The sequence below is a fragment of the Procambarus clarkii genome, chromosome 30, assembly GCF_040958095.1.
Source record: "Procambarus clarkii isolate CNS0578487 chromosome 30, FALCON_Pclarkii_2.0, whole genome shotgun sequence".
In the NCBI taxonomy this organism is placed as follows: domain Eukaryota; kingdom Metazoa; phylum Arthropoda; class Malacostraca; order Decapoda; family Cambaridae; genus Procambarus; species Procambarus clarkii.
Genome location: NC_091179.1, coordinates 18469842 through 18489891, shown reverse-complemented (window position 1 = coordinate 18489891; position 20050 = coordinate 18469842). Strand labels below are relative to the sequence as shown.

General features: G+C 45.1%; 2 protein-coding genes across 4 annotated transcripts in view; one reads left to right on the top strand and one right to left on the bottom strand.

Annotated features, from left to right (window-relative positions):
* The window catches only part of LOC123765616 (glutamate receptor), a 39969-nt gene that overhangs the window by 15046 nt on the left and 4873 nt on the right, over positions 1-20050 (bottom strand). The window contains exons 2-10 of one of the 3 annotated variants that reach the window (XM_045754291.2): positions 18793-18949; positions 18519-18662; positions 18109-18199; positions 17157-17454; positions 15772-15989; positions 14935-15115; positions 13744-13843; positions 12385-12514; positions 11513-11792 (exon numbers count right to left, since the gene is read on the bottom strand). In XM_045754291.2, coding sequence (XP_045610247.1) covers positions 11703-11792; positions 12385-12514; positions 13744-13843; positions 14935-15115; positions 15772-15989; positions 17157-17454; positions 18109-18199; positions 18519-18662; positions 18793-18869 — 1329 coding nt within the window. In that variant the 5' untranslated portion in view covers positions 18870-18949 and the 3' untranslated portion in view covers positions 11513-11702. The other 2 variants (XM_069333985.1, XM_069333986.1) reach the window with 2 other exon arrangements.
* Positions 2782-9406, top strand: LOC123765456 (receptor-type tyrosine-protein phosphatase delta). Its single transcript, XM_045754037.2, has 8 exons — positions 2782-2938; positions 4004-4288; positions 4397-4551; positions 4858-4987; positions 5672-5771; positions 6826-7022; positions 7184-7465; positions 8283-9406. The coding sequence occupies exons 1-8, from the start codon at positions 2881-2883 to the stop codon at positions 8870-8872; spliced, it is 1797 nt and encodes a 598-aa protein (XP_045609993.2). The 5' UTR covers positions 2782-2880; the 3' UTR covers positions 8873-9406.

Below are 20050 nucleotides of genomic sequence, written 5' to 3'. Positions count from 1 at the left end.
TGGAAAATGGAGAACATCCAGGCTGTTGGAAAATGTATTATTTCGTGCTAATGTACAAAAATGGGTAATGACGTATCCACTGAACTCCACAAGAGTCTCACATTATTTATTAATCTGATTATTAATGTATCATTATCTATCATTATTTATTAATCTGAGTATTATCTTCAGATTATTAATCTGAAGCTAACAGGTTTCAGATTATTATTTCTTTGTTGGTCTTTTTATGTATGAGAACTCGTACTTTTTATATGCTTTTCTACTCGTCTAGTTGTTCTTGCGAGGGTTGGGCTTAGGTTCTTTGGACCCGCCTCTCAACTGTCAATCAACAGGTGTACAGGTTCCTGAGCCTATTGGGCTCTATCATATCTACATTTGAAACTGTGCATGGAGTCAGCCTCCACCACATCACTTCCATACACACACCACACACGTGTGTGTGTGTGTGTGTGTGTGTGTGTGTGTGTGTGTGTGTGTAGTCAGTTCGGAGCTCCGGTTCTTGTCTTTGGGAACTTTAATGATTATTCGACTGTGTTTACCATCATTGCGTGGGTCAACTCCTGCACCAACCCGCTCACTCTTGTTAATATTATTAGCTCTATATGTTTACATTATTATCATATATAATTATAAACAGACTTAAAATAATATTTTATTCAGTGTCTAAAGTTAGACAGTCCCTTTAAACTGTAAATTAAATTTAGAATTACTTATCCTTGCTAAGAGGCAAGACTAGTCACTTGATAAGGGGAAGACAATTCACACCAGGTGATATGATTACCTACACGGCTTGTGCCTACTTCGAGACAACACGAAGCTAGAGTTTCAGAAATAAAACTCTAACACACATTTACATGCCAGAAAGCAGAGCTACAAGATGATCTATCTGCTTATGATGCAGATTCCTTACTGCCAAAGATGCACATATTTTGAGAGGCGCCTTCCTGTTCATTACAAATGATGAAATGGCCAAATGAACAAATCCACAAGGGGAATGATAAGGTTTCGAACCTACGCACGGGATGTACCCAGACGCGCCTTAGTCAACTGTACCACCGCCACATGGTCAAAAGAATTGCAACCTGGGGTGGTACTGCCCTCACGAGGATCTGATATATCACGCTATTGTGATTTCTGTGTGTGTGATGATGTGGCCTCAAGACGAATAAAAGATATCCGACCTTGAAGTACTTGCCAAAGGGTAGTCTCTCCCTTGGACCCCATACTGGCCGGTGACCTGGTCGACCCTCAACTAAATTACACGCAGATTGATTGATGAAGATTAAGCCACCCAAGAGGTGGCACGGGCATGAATAGCCCGTAAAATTACACGCAATAATGTGCCCGTTTAAACACTCACAAGCTGACTCTCACCCCTCTCACACACATTTAGGTCAGCACATCTATGGTCACAAAGCTCCAAGTCTTAAGAGAAACTCAAATCACCATGAAATAGACAATAGAAGTTCCTAATCCGAGTGAGCTTAATCACTTTGAAAAAAGACTGGGAGAGGGAGCCAGGAGAAAACGCCAAGCCATTACAACTGTATAGCATTTGGAAGGGATTAGGATAACGATTTGGGACGGGACGGTGGGAAGGAATGGTGCCCAATCACTTACACGGTCGGGGACTGACAACCCATTCTGTTGTTTAGATAGTACCTATTGTGCCGATCGCTAATAGTCACGAATTTGTACCTACTTAATTTTTCAATAGTAGTATATCGACTCGTAAGAAATGCTTTGATAAAAATGAAGCTAAAATACAAACTTAAATATTCCTAGGCCTAGTATAGCACACATATGTACTATATTAGGCCTCAGATATCGTGCATTAGGCCTAGGAAGGTTAGGTTAGGTTAGTTTGTCTTTACAACACAAGTAAAAAATAGTTTTCCGGTTTGTCAAACTCAATAGTATCGATTTCTACTTTCTAATTTCGTTGTACGTCGGTATATATATACTATGGTCCTCATCGTTACTATAAGTACTACCAAAACAGGAGGATGGGCTGGGGATTGAACGCAGACCTGCATGAAGCGAGTGTCAAAAACTCTTAATGTGTTCTAAATGACTTATATTCTGCTGGCAATCTTTGGATAACTTTTAGCTATATTGATAGAGAAATGCTGAAATGTTTATTTATCACATGTTAGAACTAGGCTGCAGTATGACGTTGTAGCAAGGCGCAAATACATATGAAATAAATAATAAATACAAAATATATGTAAGCGTTAAGAATCATGAAAATATGCAAGAACGCACATTGGAGGCCAGGAGCTCTTGAGGCGATATAACGACCGTAAACAAGATTAGAAAAGGTTAAGAAGTAATGGGAATCAAACAACTTACAAAAGTAGTACGAGCGCGGGAATGAAACATTTCTTAACAAATCAACAAGAAAGTTTACAAAATCTCGAACGTAGGTTCGAACCCTCATCACGGCCTTTGTGGATTTGTTTATTTAAAATTTACAAATGTTTATGACAAACTGAGTACGAAAGACGAAAACAAAGAGCCTGCTTTGACTGTAGCAGCGTCAAATGGGTTATCAGTACACAAACCTGGACACACACACACACACCTGTCGACTCCCATGGCGGTAACAACACGAACACGGCCACACAGTCGTACTGCCGGCGAGAGGTTGAAACCTTGAGAACCCCGGAGGTGAACAGCTTGTCAAGGACATTCTCAATATCTTAAGGTGTTGTTGGTCCCATCATTGTTATTTTGGACGCAACGCCTAATTTGGCATGAGCTACGTCATGAGGCCAATATGGTTTATAAATACTGGTAGCCTGGATCCGCCTCATAGTGTGCTGCACCATCTGCACTGGACAGCACCTCAGGACAGACTGCAACAAGTTTACCAGAGCCATGAAGACTCTCGTGTACCTGGCAGCGGTCCTTGCTGTCTGCGCTGCAGCTGTGCCTGGTAAGTTTTTGAAAGCATTATAGTTTTATTTTGACTGCATTTATATGCATTTTATAAATAATATATTTTTGAGTTTCCGTAACGTTTTCTTTTTCTCGTGAATCTCATGGAGTAGCAACGAACACAGCTGAGCGTTCATTCTGGGTTTTTTATCAAGTTATTTGTCTTAGGTCACTAACTTACAGCAGTCAGGCGCCAGTGTTCCAAGAGTTCGCTTATGTCTAGCTTTTGCACGAATCCCGTCATTGACGGTGTCCTGCAGCAGGGCTGGGACAAGTTGCAGACGCTCTGACAACAATGGGAACGCTGTATAGTTATGATTTGGTGGTGCAATTGGTTTGCATTTTGACTTGAGGCCTATGAACCGCGGGATGTTGTTGTTTCAGATTTAGCTACTCAGAACGAAGTGTCCATGTAGCACGGGCTATGGTGAGCCCGTAGCTCCGCGGGAGGGGAATGGTCGCCAATGTAAACAACGTACACTAGTCAGGTGGCTTCTTATTCAAGCTTCTTCAAAGATCACACAATTTAATGTTTTTTTCCGATATTTCTTTATATTTTAACCTTCACCAGCGGCTTCGAGACGGACATCGTGAAGAAATTCCCGATCAAACACCTTGTTACAATCGCTAGTCCCTCTCCGACCGCTAGAGCTGAAACACTTCAAAGACTTTAAAAGTGGTACTGACGTACTAAAGCGAGCCTCGCCTCTACCATTTAGTAACATAATAATTTACACCAGCTAGTGAAGAGCTTGACTGATTCCCAGTTGAAATATTCCAAATGACCAAATGAAAGATATCTAAATACATCCACGAGGCAGTGGAAAAGAACCCTTTGAAGTTAATCATTTACTTATCTCCTTTTTCAGTCTTAGCAAAAAATGTATGGATGAGAATGTTATTGCATCTTTATCTCTTTAAAAACATAAATATTTCTGTAATGTTCCTTATTTAGTTTTAATTTCTGTCTAGTTCTCTTGACAAAAACATGAGACAGAGTCCACCATACCGAAAGACACAAAACAAGCCACACTCCAGCTCCTCACATCATCTCCTCCCACAGGTCACATCGAGAACTTCCAGCAGACAGGCAGTGGAGATGGTGAAATTGTACTGGAATGGGACTTCGTGGAAGGGGACTACCCACTCCACAAGTACACCATTGTCACTGACAGCGACTTCTCCAACGACGTCCGTTGTACGGCCAGTCACTGCTCTTACACCGTCACATACCTCGAGGCATGCAAGGCGCACAAGTTCGATCTTATTCCCATGTTTGACAACCCGGCTGATGGCACTATATTCCAGGGCGACGTGGCCACCACCACTGGTTATACGGCTGATACACGTGAGTATGAGCAGCTGTCCATAGACCTTTTAAGTATATGTCTGTGTCTGCATATACGTATACACACACAACTGAGAATATATTTTGTGTAACGTTTGATCGTTACAGCCCCAAGCGCTGCGACTAACGTAGTGGTCGTCTCCGAGGGCGACACAGGGACAACTATACAATGGGACGCTCCAGAAGTCAACTCAGCGTGTGTCGAATCCTACAAGGTGTGCGCAAAGGAACTAGAAGAAACTCTGGAGACCAACTGCCAGACGGTGAGTATGGAAGAGGTTTAGGCTCATAGGTAGAGAACCAGGTGGTGGTGGAAGGACAGTTGGTGAGGGGAATGGGCCAGATGGTGAAAGACACCGTTATTTAATAAGAGTAGAGATCAGGTGGTGATTGGAGAAGTCTAGGCGCTGAGAAAGAGAGCCAGGTGGTAAGGAAGACAGCCGACAGAGAGAGAGAGAGAGAGAGCCTCTTGTGTGAGAGCCAGCTTGTGAGGTAGAAGGCCAACTTGTGTAGGAGATAGTCAGGTGGAGGAACAGAGAGCTGTGTGATAACGCAAGGCTCACCGACAGGTGGACACCACGTCCGTGACGATGGCGTTCATGCAAGGCTGCGGCAACTACGAGGTGACAGTCACGCCCTTGACTCCCAGCGGCAACGAGGGCCCCGCCGCAACGGAGACTGTTACTACCAAGGAAGGAGGTACGAGGCATGCCACACAACACTACCGGCAACATGCATGCCACACAACACTATCTGAACAGTGCACGCAACACAATACCTAAGTCAGCAGATGCTGACAACGGAAGCCACCTTGGTGTTGGGTTAAGAGAGGTTTGGATCAGGGGAATGATGGGAAACACAATGAAGTGAGTGAGGGTAAACACAGGTTTACCCTCAGATGGGAAGCACAGGTGAGTGAAAGGACGCACATGTGTGAGGGGTAAGAAGCACAGGTGAGCGAAGGGAAGGACAGGTGAGTGTGGGGTAAACACAGGTGAGTGATGGGAAGGACAGGTGAGTGATGGGAAGGACAGGTGAGTGATGGGAAGCACAGGTGAGTGATGTGAGGAAGATGGGGGAGTCTCTGTTGGTCTACCATAGGTGTGTCATAAGGGGGCTCCAATACGTCCAGTGAATCGAATGAAGCAACAGCAATAACGTAACATAGATGAAGTACAAACAATAAAGTGACAAAAAGTGAATCATTAGTCCTAAAGTAACACAGGTGAACCACTAACACTTAATTCATACAAATAAAGCATAAAAATGGCACAAGTGTGAAATACTAAGATGAGTTAAGGTCTGATACTAAATATATATACCACGAGTAGAGTACTTGAAGCATAACGTGAAGCACTAACAGCAAGGTTGTGTCCTGGACAGTTCCCGGGCCGCCTCGGGACGTGGTCGTGGGCATCACCACAGACAGTACTATCGAGCTCAAGTGGAACGACCCTCTCATCAACCCTCTGTGTGTTCATGAGTAAGTCAACCCTCTGTGTGTGTTCATGAGTAAGTCAATCCTCTGTGTGTTCATGAGTAAGTCAACCCTCTGTGTTCATGAGTAAGTCAATCCTCTGTGTGTTCATGAGTAAGTCAACCCTCTGTGTGTGTTCATGAGTAAGTCAATCCTCTGTGTGTTCATGAGTAAGTCAATCCTCTGTGTGTTCATGAGTAAGTCAACCCTCTGTGTGTTCATGAGTAAGTCAATCCTCTGTGTTCATGAGTAAGTCAACCCTCTGTGTGTGTTCATGAGTAAGTCAATCCTCTGTGTGTTCATGAGTAAGTCAACCCTCTGTGTGTGTTCATGAATAAGTCAATCCTCTGTGTGTTCATGAGTAAGTCAATCCTCTGTGTGTTCATGAGTAAGTCAATCCTCTGTGTGTTCATGAGTAAGTCAATCCTCTGTGTGTTCATGAGTAAGTCAACCCTCTGTGTGTGTTCATGAGTAAGTCAACCCTCTGTGTGTGTTCATGAGTAAGTCAACCCTTTGTGTGTGTTCATGAGTAAGTCAACCCTCTGTGTGTGTTCATGAGTAAGTCAACCCTCTGTGTGTTCATGAGTAAGTTTGTGTTCATGTGTAAGTTACTTCTACAAGGCTGCCTGTTAGCCATACACTAATGTCCAGGTAAACTGGGAGGAAACTCCCAATATCGAGGCGAACTACCCGGGACCCGACTCTCAACCCCCACCACTACAAAACGTCTCCCTTCTGACTTAGCGCCCTTCTTCTGAACGAATCTTAAGAATGACATATCCTCTTCCATAGGCTCTGGCTCCTCCTTAGAAGCCTCACATTATTTGGAGTGATATTGTTTATATCTGAAGAACATCCTTCCTTCTTAAACGACGCCTCCGTCTGAGTGACACTGTTCTCTTTCACGATTGACATTTCTTCCTCCTTATGCCCCTTCTAGTTCAATGACACTATGTTCCTGAGAACTACACTGTCTTCTGAATAACACCACCTCTGAATTATTTATTTCTCCAAACTAAAAATGTTATAGAATAACGTATTATTGTGTGTCATCACCCAGCTACACCATCACATACGGCGCCATCACAGATGAAGTCACCCGAAACTCCCAGGAAATGTCTGAAGATGAGTACGACCACCACGCCACCATCGGCCCCTTGGACGCCTGTACCAACTACTCTATCGAAATCTCCTCCATCAGCGAGTCTGGAATCAATAGTGCGCCTGTCCTAAAATTTGCCAACACTAATGAGACAGGTGAGACAGATCTATTACCAGAGGGACCTCAATGAAGGAACCATGTATGGCTTTATCAACACCTTATTTCTCAGACCGTATATATAAATATGGATCAAAAGACATCATAGCATTGTCCATATTTCGATGTTTTTTTAAACTACGGAAAATTGTTTTGACAGCTCCTCAGACGCCTTCCCTCGTCGTGCTGGACCCCAGTAACCCGGAGAGTATCGACGTGTCGTGGGACAGCCCCAAGGACGCCTGCGCGGCCAGCTTCGTCATCTGCTGGTACGACGGTATACACCCAGTAGAAGAGTGCGAGGAGGTACCTTCTAACACTGACAACTTCACCATCACCGGCCTGCTCCCCTGCAGCAACTACCAGGTCACCATCACCTCTGTCACGCCAGGAGGCATCGAGGGCGTCCCCACCGCCGACTCCACCACCACTCAGGATGTTGGTTAGTAGAGTGTCGGCGGTCTGTCGCTGCTCGTAGCCGCCTTGTTATTGTTAATTACCCACCTTACTGGCACAGGTACTCTGGCACAGGTACTATGGCGCAGGTACTATGGCGCAGGTACTCTGGCACAGGTACTGTGGCGCAGGTACTCTGGCGCAGGTACTGTGGCACAGGTACTCTGGCACAGGTACTGTGGCACAGGTACTCTGGCACAGGTACTGTGGCGCAGGTACTCTGGTGCAGGTACTCTGGTGCAGGTACTATGGCGCAGGTACTATGGCGCAGGTACTCTGGCACAGGTACTATGGTGCAGGTACTCTATGATTAAGGCACTATTCAAGAGGCGGTCGGTACCTCGCACTGCCTGCAGCTGGACCTCACTTCTACCAGCTGCTGTGGCAATTTTTGCTACCCTCAGCTGTTGATTCTTCCCAGCTTATTACTCTATATATTCTCCCATGATAATCCTTAACTCTCATAACTTCCCACCGTGCCATTATGAACAAGCGTGAACACATACACTAAGCTCACATGTTCATTAAAACAATGAGCTGAATACTAATAATGAATTAATGAACTGACATTTTGGCCTCGGAGCTTCCTTTAGTCGAGGCCTAGAATGTCTGCTCTTCAAGAATCTAGATTCACCCGTTTCATATTTTAGTGTTGGTCGCCATTCTTGACCTTCCGAAGGAACTAAGAATTCTCTTTGAGTTAAAAATACAAAAGTCGACAGTCCAAAATGATGTATTGGTTTCAGTAGATTAAAAGAAAACCACTGAATTGGTGTATACTAATACTTTTGGTGTTCTCTCAGAGCCGGGCCCCGTCAAGAACTTGATGCTAACCGAGATTCACGAGAACGCCGTGAGACTGTCCTTCGAGCCGCCAGAGACCAACCCGCAGTGCGTCAAGGAATACGACATTAGAGTCATTGACCAGGACATGTCACGTGTGACGGTTCCCAAGCTGAATGGTGATCCTGTGGTAGACCTCATCACCGGCCTGGAAGCCTGCACCAACTATCTGTTTAAGGTCCGCGCCATCACAAAGACGAACAAGGAATCCCCCTGGAGCGAAGTATACAACAGAACCTCGGATGCTACGCCCTCAGAGCCGCAGCAATTTGGACTGGAGAGTGCAACCACCACCTCCATCACCTTGCATTGGTTCCAGCCGGCGACCAACACCCGCTGCGTCACCGAGTACTTGCTCTCCTGGCAGGGCGCCAACAACGAAGTGGGCACAATGACGGTCACCGACATAACCAGCTTCAAGAACGAGGTGACCGTTGATGGCCTCAACCCGTGCGAGAAGTACACCTTCAACCTCTCCGCCATATCCGCCATTGGCGAGAGTCACGTCCTGACATTCACTCAGTCGACAATCTGTGAGCAAAATCAGTAAGTGAAGACCTCCAGAGAGGTCTTCATCCACAGCTGTGATAACCGCCCTTACCACCCTCTTACTACTGTTGAAGTCTTGTGTACATGCAAAAGACTGCAACAGCTTCAAGTAGTCACTTTTGTAAGTGATGTTGCCTGCAGTCTGTATATAAACTTTTGTAGTGTCTCATGATTTCATGGGAATTAAAATATTATTAAATGGCAATAATTGGCATTAGCAAAGATTTATTAAAAACTTTTGCCCAACCGTAAAATATATATAAACAACTCGGTTGCAATTTCAGTGGCCAGTTAAAAAAAAGACTTAACTCCGAGGGGGACATTCGCAGGGATCTTGTGCAGCTGATCTCAGTCCACACTTCTGTAGACATTGTGACCGATCAGCATCAATAAAGGCAAACGTGTACATCTCATCTAAACTGATGACTCCCCCGGCCACTGCCCGGCCTTTTACTGCTAAACCATTTACTTCAGCCATCCTCCTTCTCCTGTTCTAAGGCTTCACTGTGATATAAAAGCTTCTTCAAGTGTATAATGTGTTGTTTCCTTGACCCCAAAGGGCTCTGACAGCCCAACACATTACCTGAATTTACCTGAAAACGACTGTCCCTAGTGGTCACGACGGGAACAGGAAGCCGGAGGCTTGTCGAAGGGAAAAGTTTACATATTTATGGAGATTCTGAATACTGAACCTAATTATGTAGTCACAAATGGACGTAAATATATCTAATTGACATAACTTATTTTGGTTCAGCCAATATCATGTTTATCTTGATATAATCAATGACCATCTCAAACTTTCTGTAGCACAGTGGTTAAAGTACTTGGTTCCCAACCGAGGGTACTGAGTTCAATCCCCGAGGCAGAACAGAAGCGTTGGGCCAGTTATTCCCCCCCTGATGTCTCTGTTCACCAAGCGGTTTATTGGTACAAACCCTGAGGTAAAATTTCAATAAACACTAATTCTTTAAAGAAACGGAGTATTTCTTAATAGACAGACTTTTGGAACACTGAAATAAATTATCAGTGAATGTAAGATGAGGCAAAGTAATTACCAGGAGTCGGCATGACAACATAGCAACTAGAAGGGATGTGAGGAAGGAGTGAAGGAACAGTGCCCAACCGCTTGCACCACCGAGATCGACCACCGACTTTGCAAGGAGCAAGGCCGCCGCTGACTCAACCAGTCCAATCGGATGGTGAAACAGTGAACGTAAGACCGAGAACATCACCACATTTAAGGACTCCCACGTCCCGTCAATAAATTGCAGAGAAACAAAATTACCAGAAAACAGAAAACCTCGCCTTGAAGCCTCCTGTCTCCTGTTAGGTACTTGTAAGTAATCCTAGCTCAGCTAAGCCTGCCTAAATCAATCCTAAATTAGAGCATAGAAAATTATTTTTATCGTAATAATGCTAATGCTAATAATGATGAAATAACATCAAGAGCAACAACAACAATGATGATTATCATAGGCCTACTCCCAAAACTCCTCCAGTGTCCCTCTCTCGCCGATCACAATATTACTCACTGATCTATCAAAGTCTCTCGTCTATCAACAGGCTGGCGAGCGAAATACAGACATTTCAGTAACTCAAACACCTTGTAAATGATGGGCAAAGACCAGACACAACTCAATAAATGCCCAGCACCGTGTCGTCATCTTTATCACCTGTGTAATACAGGTGAAGTAGTACAGGTGATTACCTGTGTAATCACCTGTGACACAGGTGAAGGCAAAACCAACATAAAACATAAAATATATACTCCGAAAGGTGTACTCTACTTCTCGGGGTATACACACACACTAAGTTTACTTTATGAGGAGTTACAAAGGAACTCCAACAGCAACAGACCATTAGATCCAATGTAAACCGTTTGTTTAAGCTCATGGCTGATGTACAAACACTCTTAAGGCCTAGATTTGAAGAACAGTACCTTTCAATTCAATATTCCAATGTTTACACCGTATGCAGTGAATTATATCACGTTATATCTTTCCCCAAACACTTAATATTTCCCTAAAGAAAAAAAAAACATTTTGCGTTAACTGAAAACATTTGTCTAATGACGCCATTGTTTCGAGCGCTATTGGGCAACGGAAAATTAAAAGTAATATTGGGGGATCAAGATTATTATAATGACAAATACTTGTATGTAACAGCCTCTTATTCTTCTCTTTCAAGAAAGAATAAGGTCTTCTAAACGGCCTTCGTATGATTTCTAAGTTGCTCGACACAGAGCGCTTAACTTATCAGTATCTTGTTGACCAGAGCACACACTAGAAAATAAAGGGACGACGACGTTTCGGTCCGTCCTGGACCATTCTCAAGTCGATTGTCTTCCTCAAGACCGGTGATCAAAACTGTGTTATACCTGTATAGGACGTTCTTAGTGAATTGCAGTGGTAGTGTCGAGTAGAATGGTAGATTGTTAGATATAGTGGTAGATAAATAGGTAGGTAGACATATTGGTCGATAGGTAGGTAGACATATTGGTCGATAGGTAGGTAAATATATTGGTAGATAAATAGGTAGGTAGACATATTGGTAGATAAATAGGTAGGTAGACATATTGGTAGATAAATAGGTAGGTAGACATATTGGTAGATAAATAGGTAGGTAGACTAATAAACATATATAAGTGATAGATATATATTGAAGGTATATATAAATAAGTGACAAGCATATCAATATGTAGAGATAAGTGGTAGGTCAAATTATTGGTAGATAAATGGAAGGTAGACTGATGGGTAGACGTACAAGGTGTAGCAAGGTAAGCGGAGGTTTGGTCAAGCCTATTAGATGGGTCCATCTGTCGGTGCCCGAGGTCAGGCGGAGCAGCGTCTGGCGAAGCAGAGCTCCAGGCAGAAGACGAGGGAGGCAAGCAGGAAGCCACTTCCTAGCAGCACAAGTGTCCCCTAGAAGGAGCAGCAGCAGCAGCACGAGGAGCAGGAGGAGGAGGAACAGCAGCATGAGGAGAAGGAACAGCAGCATGAGGAGGAGCAGCAGCAGCATGAGGAGTAGCAGCAGCAGCAGCAGTACGAGGAGAAGTACGCATCATCAGCAGTACGAGGAGAAGAAGGAGGAGGAGCAGCAGCATCAAGAGGAGTGTTAACATTCAACAAAGCAATAACACAATCCAGTCTAAGATGATGCAAAATCTTACATGACTATATAACAATGCAAAAATACAACTAAACAAAATTTCTGAATAAATCAATATTGATATACACGGGTTAAACAACTGTTGCATTGTTCAGTATAAACCTAGGCTACCAAAGCAATTGTATACCAATGACCCATTCACCATTCTCTATCTCAACAACTGTCAAACAAAAGGCCAATAAATCTGCATCGTTTAAAAACAAAAGTACAAAACTATTCCCAGGTTTTATATATTACAAAACAACATTAATTTACACTTACAGATCTGACAACTTGCTTTTAGTGTAAATGTTGTAAGAACTAGAGGCGCGTGAGTGTGCACAAGCGTGACCCAGAGGCGCTTACCCAGATGTTGGTGAGAGTGAGAGACTCCCTGACGGTGATGCTGGAGGGGGAGGCCCTGCAGGAGACGAGGAAGGGGATGTCACCTACCAACCAGTGCCCATAGAGGCCAGACTCTACCAACGGCCGGATCCTGCACCAGACACCACCAATTCACACATTTTCCGAGATGTATGTACCATAACCACATGAAAAAGGAGAAAACGTCTGTGTATTAACACATTATCAAGGAGGACACTCCGTGACAGTCTTATTAATACACGGCAGCTCTTGGACGTCACTTTCCTTGTGGGTTATTTACGCATAACTGGATCACGTGGTTGGTGATTATTCCGTATTTACGAATGCAGGGTTTTATTTTCACCACAGTAAGTGAACGACTTCATAGAGCACACGCTAAACACACTTGTCGTTGAGGAAGGACTCGCTGTGTGTGAGCGACGCAGGTATAGAATGCCCCTAGCTGTGACAGGTGCCGAATATGACACTATCAACCAGTGATTAGTTGCAGATAATTCTTATTCATCTGCATTTCATTGTTACAGTTTGTATGATTATTTGTTCTGGTTGACTCGCCAGTTCATACAGATTTTAGAGAGTAATTTATCTGAGTAAATTGTGAATGTTTAGAGAAAGTTAACCTTAAACATGCTGAGTTTGTTATATTTGACGATACTGCCATACACTCTCAGAGTATTTACATAATCAGAGATGCAGAAACGTGTGTATAAGAGTATTAGTGACTCTTTGAATACAAAGTCAAGAAAACACTAGTCTGCAGAGGTAGAGAGATGTTTCTTAATGATAAGATGTATAATCTGGAAAGTGTGTAACATTTCTCGGTATATAGACACTGGGTGTTTAGTCTTGTACGACATTTTCAGGAGATAAGTATACTAGCAAATTGGTCAGTAAGCTAGTGTCACGGCCTCAATAACCCTCCAGAACCTGATAAGCTTTAAGCCCAGCACCAAACCAAGTAGTTCAGAGATTAACTATATGTAAGACCTGGTGGTGGCGGCACTGGAAGTTGCTTGACAGTTCCTCTCGTTCCATCTCACTCTCCCTTTGTCTCATCCCACTCCCCTTCTCTCTCCCATTGACACGTCCCACTTCCCGTCTCACTGTCACACCCCATTTCCCCCTCACTCTCCCACTGACACGCCCCACCTTCCCCCCTCACTCACTCTCCCTCCGCCTCACTCTCCCACTGCCTGACCCCAGTTGCCCCGTACTCCCAGAGTCGCCCCCAACCTGGAGTGAGCTGTCATGCCCCAGCTCGACCTCACCCCGCCCTACACCAGCCTCGCCCCATCCGCTCCCCACAGCAAGAAAGGGCCGCGTCTCAGCCCACGGGCTCACCTGTAGCTAATGACAGGAACAATGGGACTCCCCTTCTGGCCGATGATGCAGTTGGTAGACGAGAAGAACGTTTGTCGCGCCTTGTAGAAGTCACACCTTCCTGGAGTCCCAGGGAAAACGTCCTCTTGTTTTAACATATTATTATTTGATTATTATCATTATTATTTTCGTGGAATTTATTTTTTAGTGGAACACGCGAAAGTGGAGGAGAAAGCGATATATATAACGCCGTCGCTGCCACTGTTCGCTACCCCAAAACGTTGGTTTGAAGAATTTTAAGAAGTGAACATAAATTCCAGGCCTTCAGGAAGTCCCTTGCTTGTATGCCTGAGTGTGATAAGCACTAGAGAGTACTGACGGATTTGATAAGCTTCAGGCAGTACAAATATAATGATGAAAGATGATGTGTGATAAATGTGCTAAGTAATGCATCAATGTTAAACCGAGCTAGAGTTAAATACTATATTTTAAGTTAATTATGAGAATAAATACCGGTGGCCCATATTAAGTGTTATTATTAAAACAAATAAAAATGAGCACATCACATAAAATAACTATGAACACTGCGCAAAAAAACAGTGATTTGTTCACGGTTGACGCAGTATAAGATCACTGCCTACCGCGGCCACCTAACAGGGAACATTTCATTCCTCAGAGACCTGTGAACAATGTGCGATGCTTGGTAGAGCAGGACTTCAACAATTTTCATGGTTTACACAATGTGATCACAATAAAGTTATTCCAGGTAAGCACCCGTTGGTATAGTCTCTATATCAAAACAACCGTGATCAAGTAGTTTCGATAATTACTTCAACAGTATCAAAAAATCGATATCACCTTTTTTGAAATGATCTGTCAACACACAATATGGAACAACGATGAGGACAGCATCGCACATAATGGAATAAATGGGTTTTGAAGGTAAAGGGTCAAAATTCAGCAATGAACAAATAAAGATAGCCGTCACTGCTCTACCTGCTGGGGTAACAGGAGAAATAATTATTCCAGAAGAAACAAGGCCTTACAACCGCCTCCAAGGCGGTTGGGACAAGAAAAGAACGATAGCTCCTGCCAGGTCTCCAAAATACCGATACAGAACAAGAAAAGAACTAGCTAGCTCCTGCCAGGTCTCCAAAATACCGATACAGGACAAGAAAAGAACTTGCTAGTTCCTGCCAGGTTTCCACGCACCTGTTCTGGCGAAGAGGTCTGCGATGAAGAGGTCGGAGGAGAGGCTGGTGCTGATGACGACGTGGGTGTGGCGCCTCACCAGGGTGTCCAGCGCCCAGGGGAACATCTTGGCGTGCTCGTACCGCACGCGACCCACGTACTTCAAATCATTCAGTTCCTTCAGCTCACCAGACCGGATTTTCTGCAAGTGCCAAGAAAATAGTTATTTCAGTTTTCAACAAGTATTAAATAAAAAGAAATGATTTTCAGGTAAGTGGTTATCAAAAGTGTGCTAAACTAGTGGGGCTAAATGTATTCATATTTTGTGCCCATCAGTTTTTGGTTTGGTGTTGGACTTAAGGTCTATCAACCTCTGGACTTTACACACTTAAATATATAACAAGAATATTTAAATATACAACAAGAATATTTAAATATACAAGTATAATATTAGTATACAAATATTATCAATATAAAAACCCGCCATGAGCAAAAAATGATTTAACCTTCACGTTACTTATGCTAAACTAACCCAGACTCTGAATAAATGGTTGACGTATATTTTACTCTGTAATGAGGATGAGTATAGGGGTCCACTAACACTCACAGGATAGGTATGGGGTCCACTACCACTCATAATTGGTATGGGGGTCCACTACTATTCACAGAATGGGTATGGGGTTCCACTACCACTTACAGACTGGGTATGAGGTCCACTACCACTCACAGGATGGGTATGGGGGTCCATGGGGGTTTATATTGTACCCCCCATACCTCACAGGGTATGGAGGGTACAATATATAAATGAGCTAATATCAAAGTTGGGAGCTAGAGGAAGGGAGGTGGAGCGTGACTCACAGAGATGGTGTCAGTAACGATGGTGTTTGGTTCCATGATGACGGTGAGGGAGGCGTGGTCGACGAGGTCCCTGATGGTCTGGATGGGGTGTGGTATGTGGCGCACGGCCAGCAGGGACACCAGGATGCCCTGGTAGCTCCACATGAACATCATCGCCACCACCACCCACCCGCCGCCAACCAATCGCTCCACGCCCAGGAACAAGCTGACGGTCGCGTCTGACACCGGTTAACAGTTGTGTATGACACGCTCAGATTACACGCTAAAGTCATATAGAGGTTCTGCTATCTCAAAATGTGTTTAAATTGTTACATAAGTTACGAATAAAATATCACGTCAATCAGATAAACCCAAATTTGGTTTCTTCTATAATAAAGAATGCTGTATGTTTGTTCAAAGTTGGAGGCCAGGCAGGGGCCAGATTCACGAAAGCACTTACGCAAACACTTACTAACCTGTACATCTTTTCTCAATCTTTGGCGGCTTTGTTTCTAATTTTTAAACAGTTAATGAGCTCCGAATCACCAGGAGGCTGTTTATAACAATAACAACAGTTGAATGGGAAGTTTTCATGCTTGTAAACTGTTAAATAAATGTAACCAAAGCCGTCAAAGATTGAGGAAAGATGTGCACGTTCGTAAGTGCTTGCATAAGTGCTTTCGTGAATCTAGCCCGATGCCTAGCGCTAGCCTCACACAACTCTCGCACATGCAGCAAGTGGGATGGGCGAGTGGCACAGGTCAGTTGGGATCAGCCCAAGTGAAAGGCTTTAAGAAATAGTCGTATTTATACAGACCCTCCCTTCCCATGAGAGGTTCATCAAGTCTGAACTATTGGTCGTGTTTCTCATAGAGTTTTTCAGCTTTTCGCAACGAATTTTTTGAGAGATAGGGGGGGGAGGGAAAGAGGGAGAGAGGGGAAGGAGAAGATGATGGAATAGAAAAGGGGAAGAAAAAGATGGTGGAAGAGGCGCAAAGAAGGGGGGAGGGGGAATGGGAGAAAAGAAAAGGAAGAGAGGTCTAAAAATGGGGAGGGGGGAAAACGCGGGAGGGGCAGCCAAGTACCTCTTCTATGTATGTATGTACATGTAAATATAAATATCTGTTCGAAGTTATAATTGGAGGCCAAACGGATAAGAGGGAGAGAAGAAGTGGGAGTGGAAAAAGGGGAAATGGGAAAGGGGATGAGGCGGGAAACGGGGATGTAGAAAGATAGAGTGCGGCGAGAGAGGGAAGGATGGGGGGAGGGGAAGAGAGACAGACTATCCCGGGCACCACCGGGTAGTTATCATGATCTAGATATCCAAGTTATGATCTAGTTATAAATCAGCTTGGACTGAATACCAGGTGGAACAGTCGACTACCTCACTGTATCTGGAGATGTACCTTGCTGGAGGAGAACTTGCAACTGCCGGAAGAGCAGATGTGATGCCCACTTCACGAGTCCGGCGTCGCTGGGGTGATGGCCAAGCACCAGCAGCGCCAGCCAGGCCACCAGCAGCGTCGCCAGCAGCGCCACCCACACGAATGCTGAGAACGGATGGAGGAAGAACCAGGAGTCGACTTCGGGCACGCCTTTGCCCACCAGGACGCTGCGGTCGTCGAAGTAGAAGGACCGGGTGAAGTCGACGATCTTGCTTCGGCTCTCCGTGATGCCGAAGGGCCCGAGGGCGATGTCCACCTCCTGCAAGTGGGAAGGATCTCACCAGCTATATCTAAGACCAAGGACAGAACGTTATTGTTTACTGTATATTTGAAGAGCACACAGGTACAAGCTCACTAATATACACGATTGGCGAGCAGTGGTTGATAGGCAGGGCCCATGAGCTGATGCTCGCTCTTTAAGGACATACAGGTGAGTATTCAGCATACACATACATGTGTCATACACAGCATACCATCTTCGTAGAGCAGCACTTTCTCTTATGAACGTCAGCATTGATGTAGGACAGCATTGTGGAAATTACCCCTAGGCATAGTACTGACCCTCCCCAGGATGCCACCCACAACAGTTGCCTAATTCCCGGGTACCTGTTACTGCTAAGTGAACACAGGCTTCAGATGACAGTAACACTAACCAAACGCTTTTACTGTAGGCGCTAATCCTTAACTGTACGCCTCTGTAACCTAGCAGTAATAGGATACCCGGTTGTTAAATGATTGGCGGGTCGTACTCCAGGGAATCTAATGGGTAAGGCTTACCATGAACCATGGGGCGGGAAAGCTCTCGGCCTGCTAACAGAAGTCGGAAGTCGTCTGTTCCTGTACCCCACCTGCGTTTAAAAAGTTATGAACGGAGGAAGAGTTCCCCTGAAGGAGGAGGAGGAAGAGGACTCACCTGCCTGCTCACCTGGCCCACCATGCCCGACCATGTCCCGTTCTCCAGCTTGGCCCCCCAAGTGCCGTCCGCCGGGGTCACAATGCGATACCTGAAGGAGTCCCAGACGCTTAATATTTCTATAGTCGTGACCCATATAAAATTTAACTGACTTAACGAACGATAGGGAGTATACTCCCCAATTGTAAACCCATTGAGAACCAGTTTTAAATTTTATGAGTAAATCAGAGGTGTATTTGTAAACAAGTAAACAAGAACTGAATTTACCGTTCATAAACCAGCCCTGAATTTATCGCGAGAGAAGAGAACCAATTCTGAATCAGTGGTGAGAAAGCCAGTCTAGAATATATGTAAAGAAAACCAGGGCTGAAGTTGTGAGCCATAAGCCACAGAGTTCCTTCCTGCCTCACGTGAAGTTCAGGGAGCCAGCGACAGTGTCGAGGAGGAGAGCCATGGGACCTCCGACGGAGAGGCTGCCGGCGACGTCCTGGGACACCACGACGTGCGGAGGCCAGTGGACCGCTGACACCACCAGCGACGCCCCGCTGGGGAACCTGCAGCAGGAGGCATTATCACCCTCTTCGTCGACACTGTGCTTGATATGATGTACATCAACACTAAAGAGTTAACACATTACGGAACAGTCTCACAATAAAGCAGCATCTTAGATCAGAAAGGAATTACCTGTAGGTACCAGGGTGTTCCTGGAGACCTTGGACCACTTCAGGGTCCTGCAGCACTTCTCTCAGTGGTCGGGACATCACTCCTCAGCTTAGTAACACTGTGCTCAACCTCCGCACTGGTAACGCTGCTCTTTATCTCGTCACCCTAGTGATAAGACCTATCAGATGTAAGTCAGTATGAGAGCAAAGTAATGAGACGGTTGTCAGGATGACGAAGATGAGATAAAGATGCTGGAGGATGACGGGTGGTGGAAGGTGGGTGGTGGCAGAGACACTGAGAGTGCACAAGGAGATATATAAAGTATAGAGGAAGAGTGTGGGATGATCTGAGGAGGTACAGTTTACTGTAAACTTCATCAAGGCCCACCTCGAGGACCCCACCGAGTACTGTGTCACGTTATCATCAAAAGCTATCACAAGGCACCAACAACCCCTACCCCTCACCACAACTATTGCTACAACCATCACCTCTACCCTCACAAGTACCACTACCACCACTAACAACCACCATCACCACTACCTGAGACGTACTCTCCTCCACGGCCACACTCCCACTAGACCCCTCCAGTCACCACACTCTCCTCTTATCTCCAGGGCTGAGATGAACACCCCAGTGACGCGGGGTCGGTGAAGACCCATCTGGAATCACCAACAGTCCTGTATAATCCAGAGTCCTGCGTCTCCTCTAAACCATTCACGCATTCATCAATTCATTCATGGCGTATGCTACAGATGAGGTCAATACTGGCGCATTAGTGACCCACCAAAGCGACATTGCTCCATCACACCGGCCATGCGGGTGTTGGCAAGTGTTTCTCGTAATAAACTTGGCTGTTCCGTTATTAACAGCTGGCGAAGGTCGCTCCCAGTCGACTCTCATTGTTATTTTGTGATTATCTGAGTTATTTATCTCTTGTATTTGGTCCCACATGTCGGGGCCACCTGTCAAGCAAGCCGCACCGGTCAACCAGGCCGCATGAAACACCTGTCAAGCAAGCCGCACCTGTCAACCAGGCCGCATGAAGCACCTGTCAACCAGGCCGCATGAAGCACCTGTCAACCAGGCCGCATGAAGCACCTGTCAACCAGGCCGCATGAAGCACCTGTCAACCAGGCCGCATGAAGCACCTGTCAACCAGGCCGCATGAAGCACCTGTCAACCAGGCCGCATGAAGCACCTGTCAACCAGGCCGCATGAATCGCCTGTCGGACAGGCCGCAGGAGGCACCTGTCAAGTAGACCGCAGGACGCACCTGTCC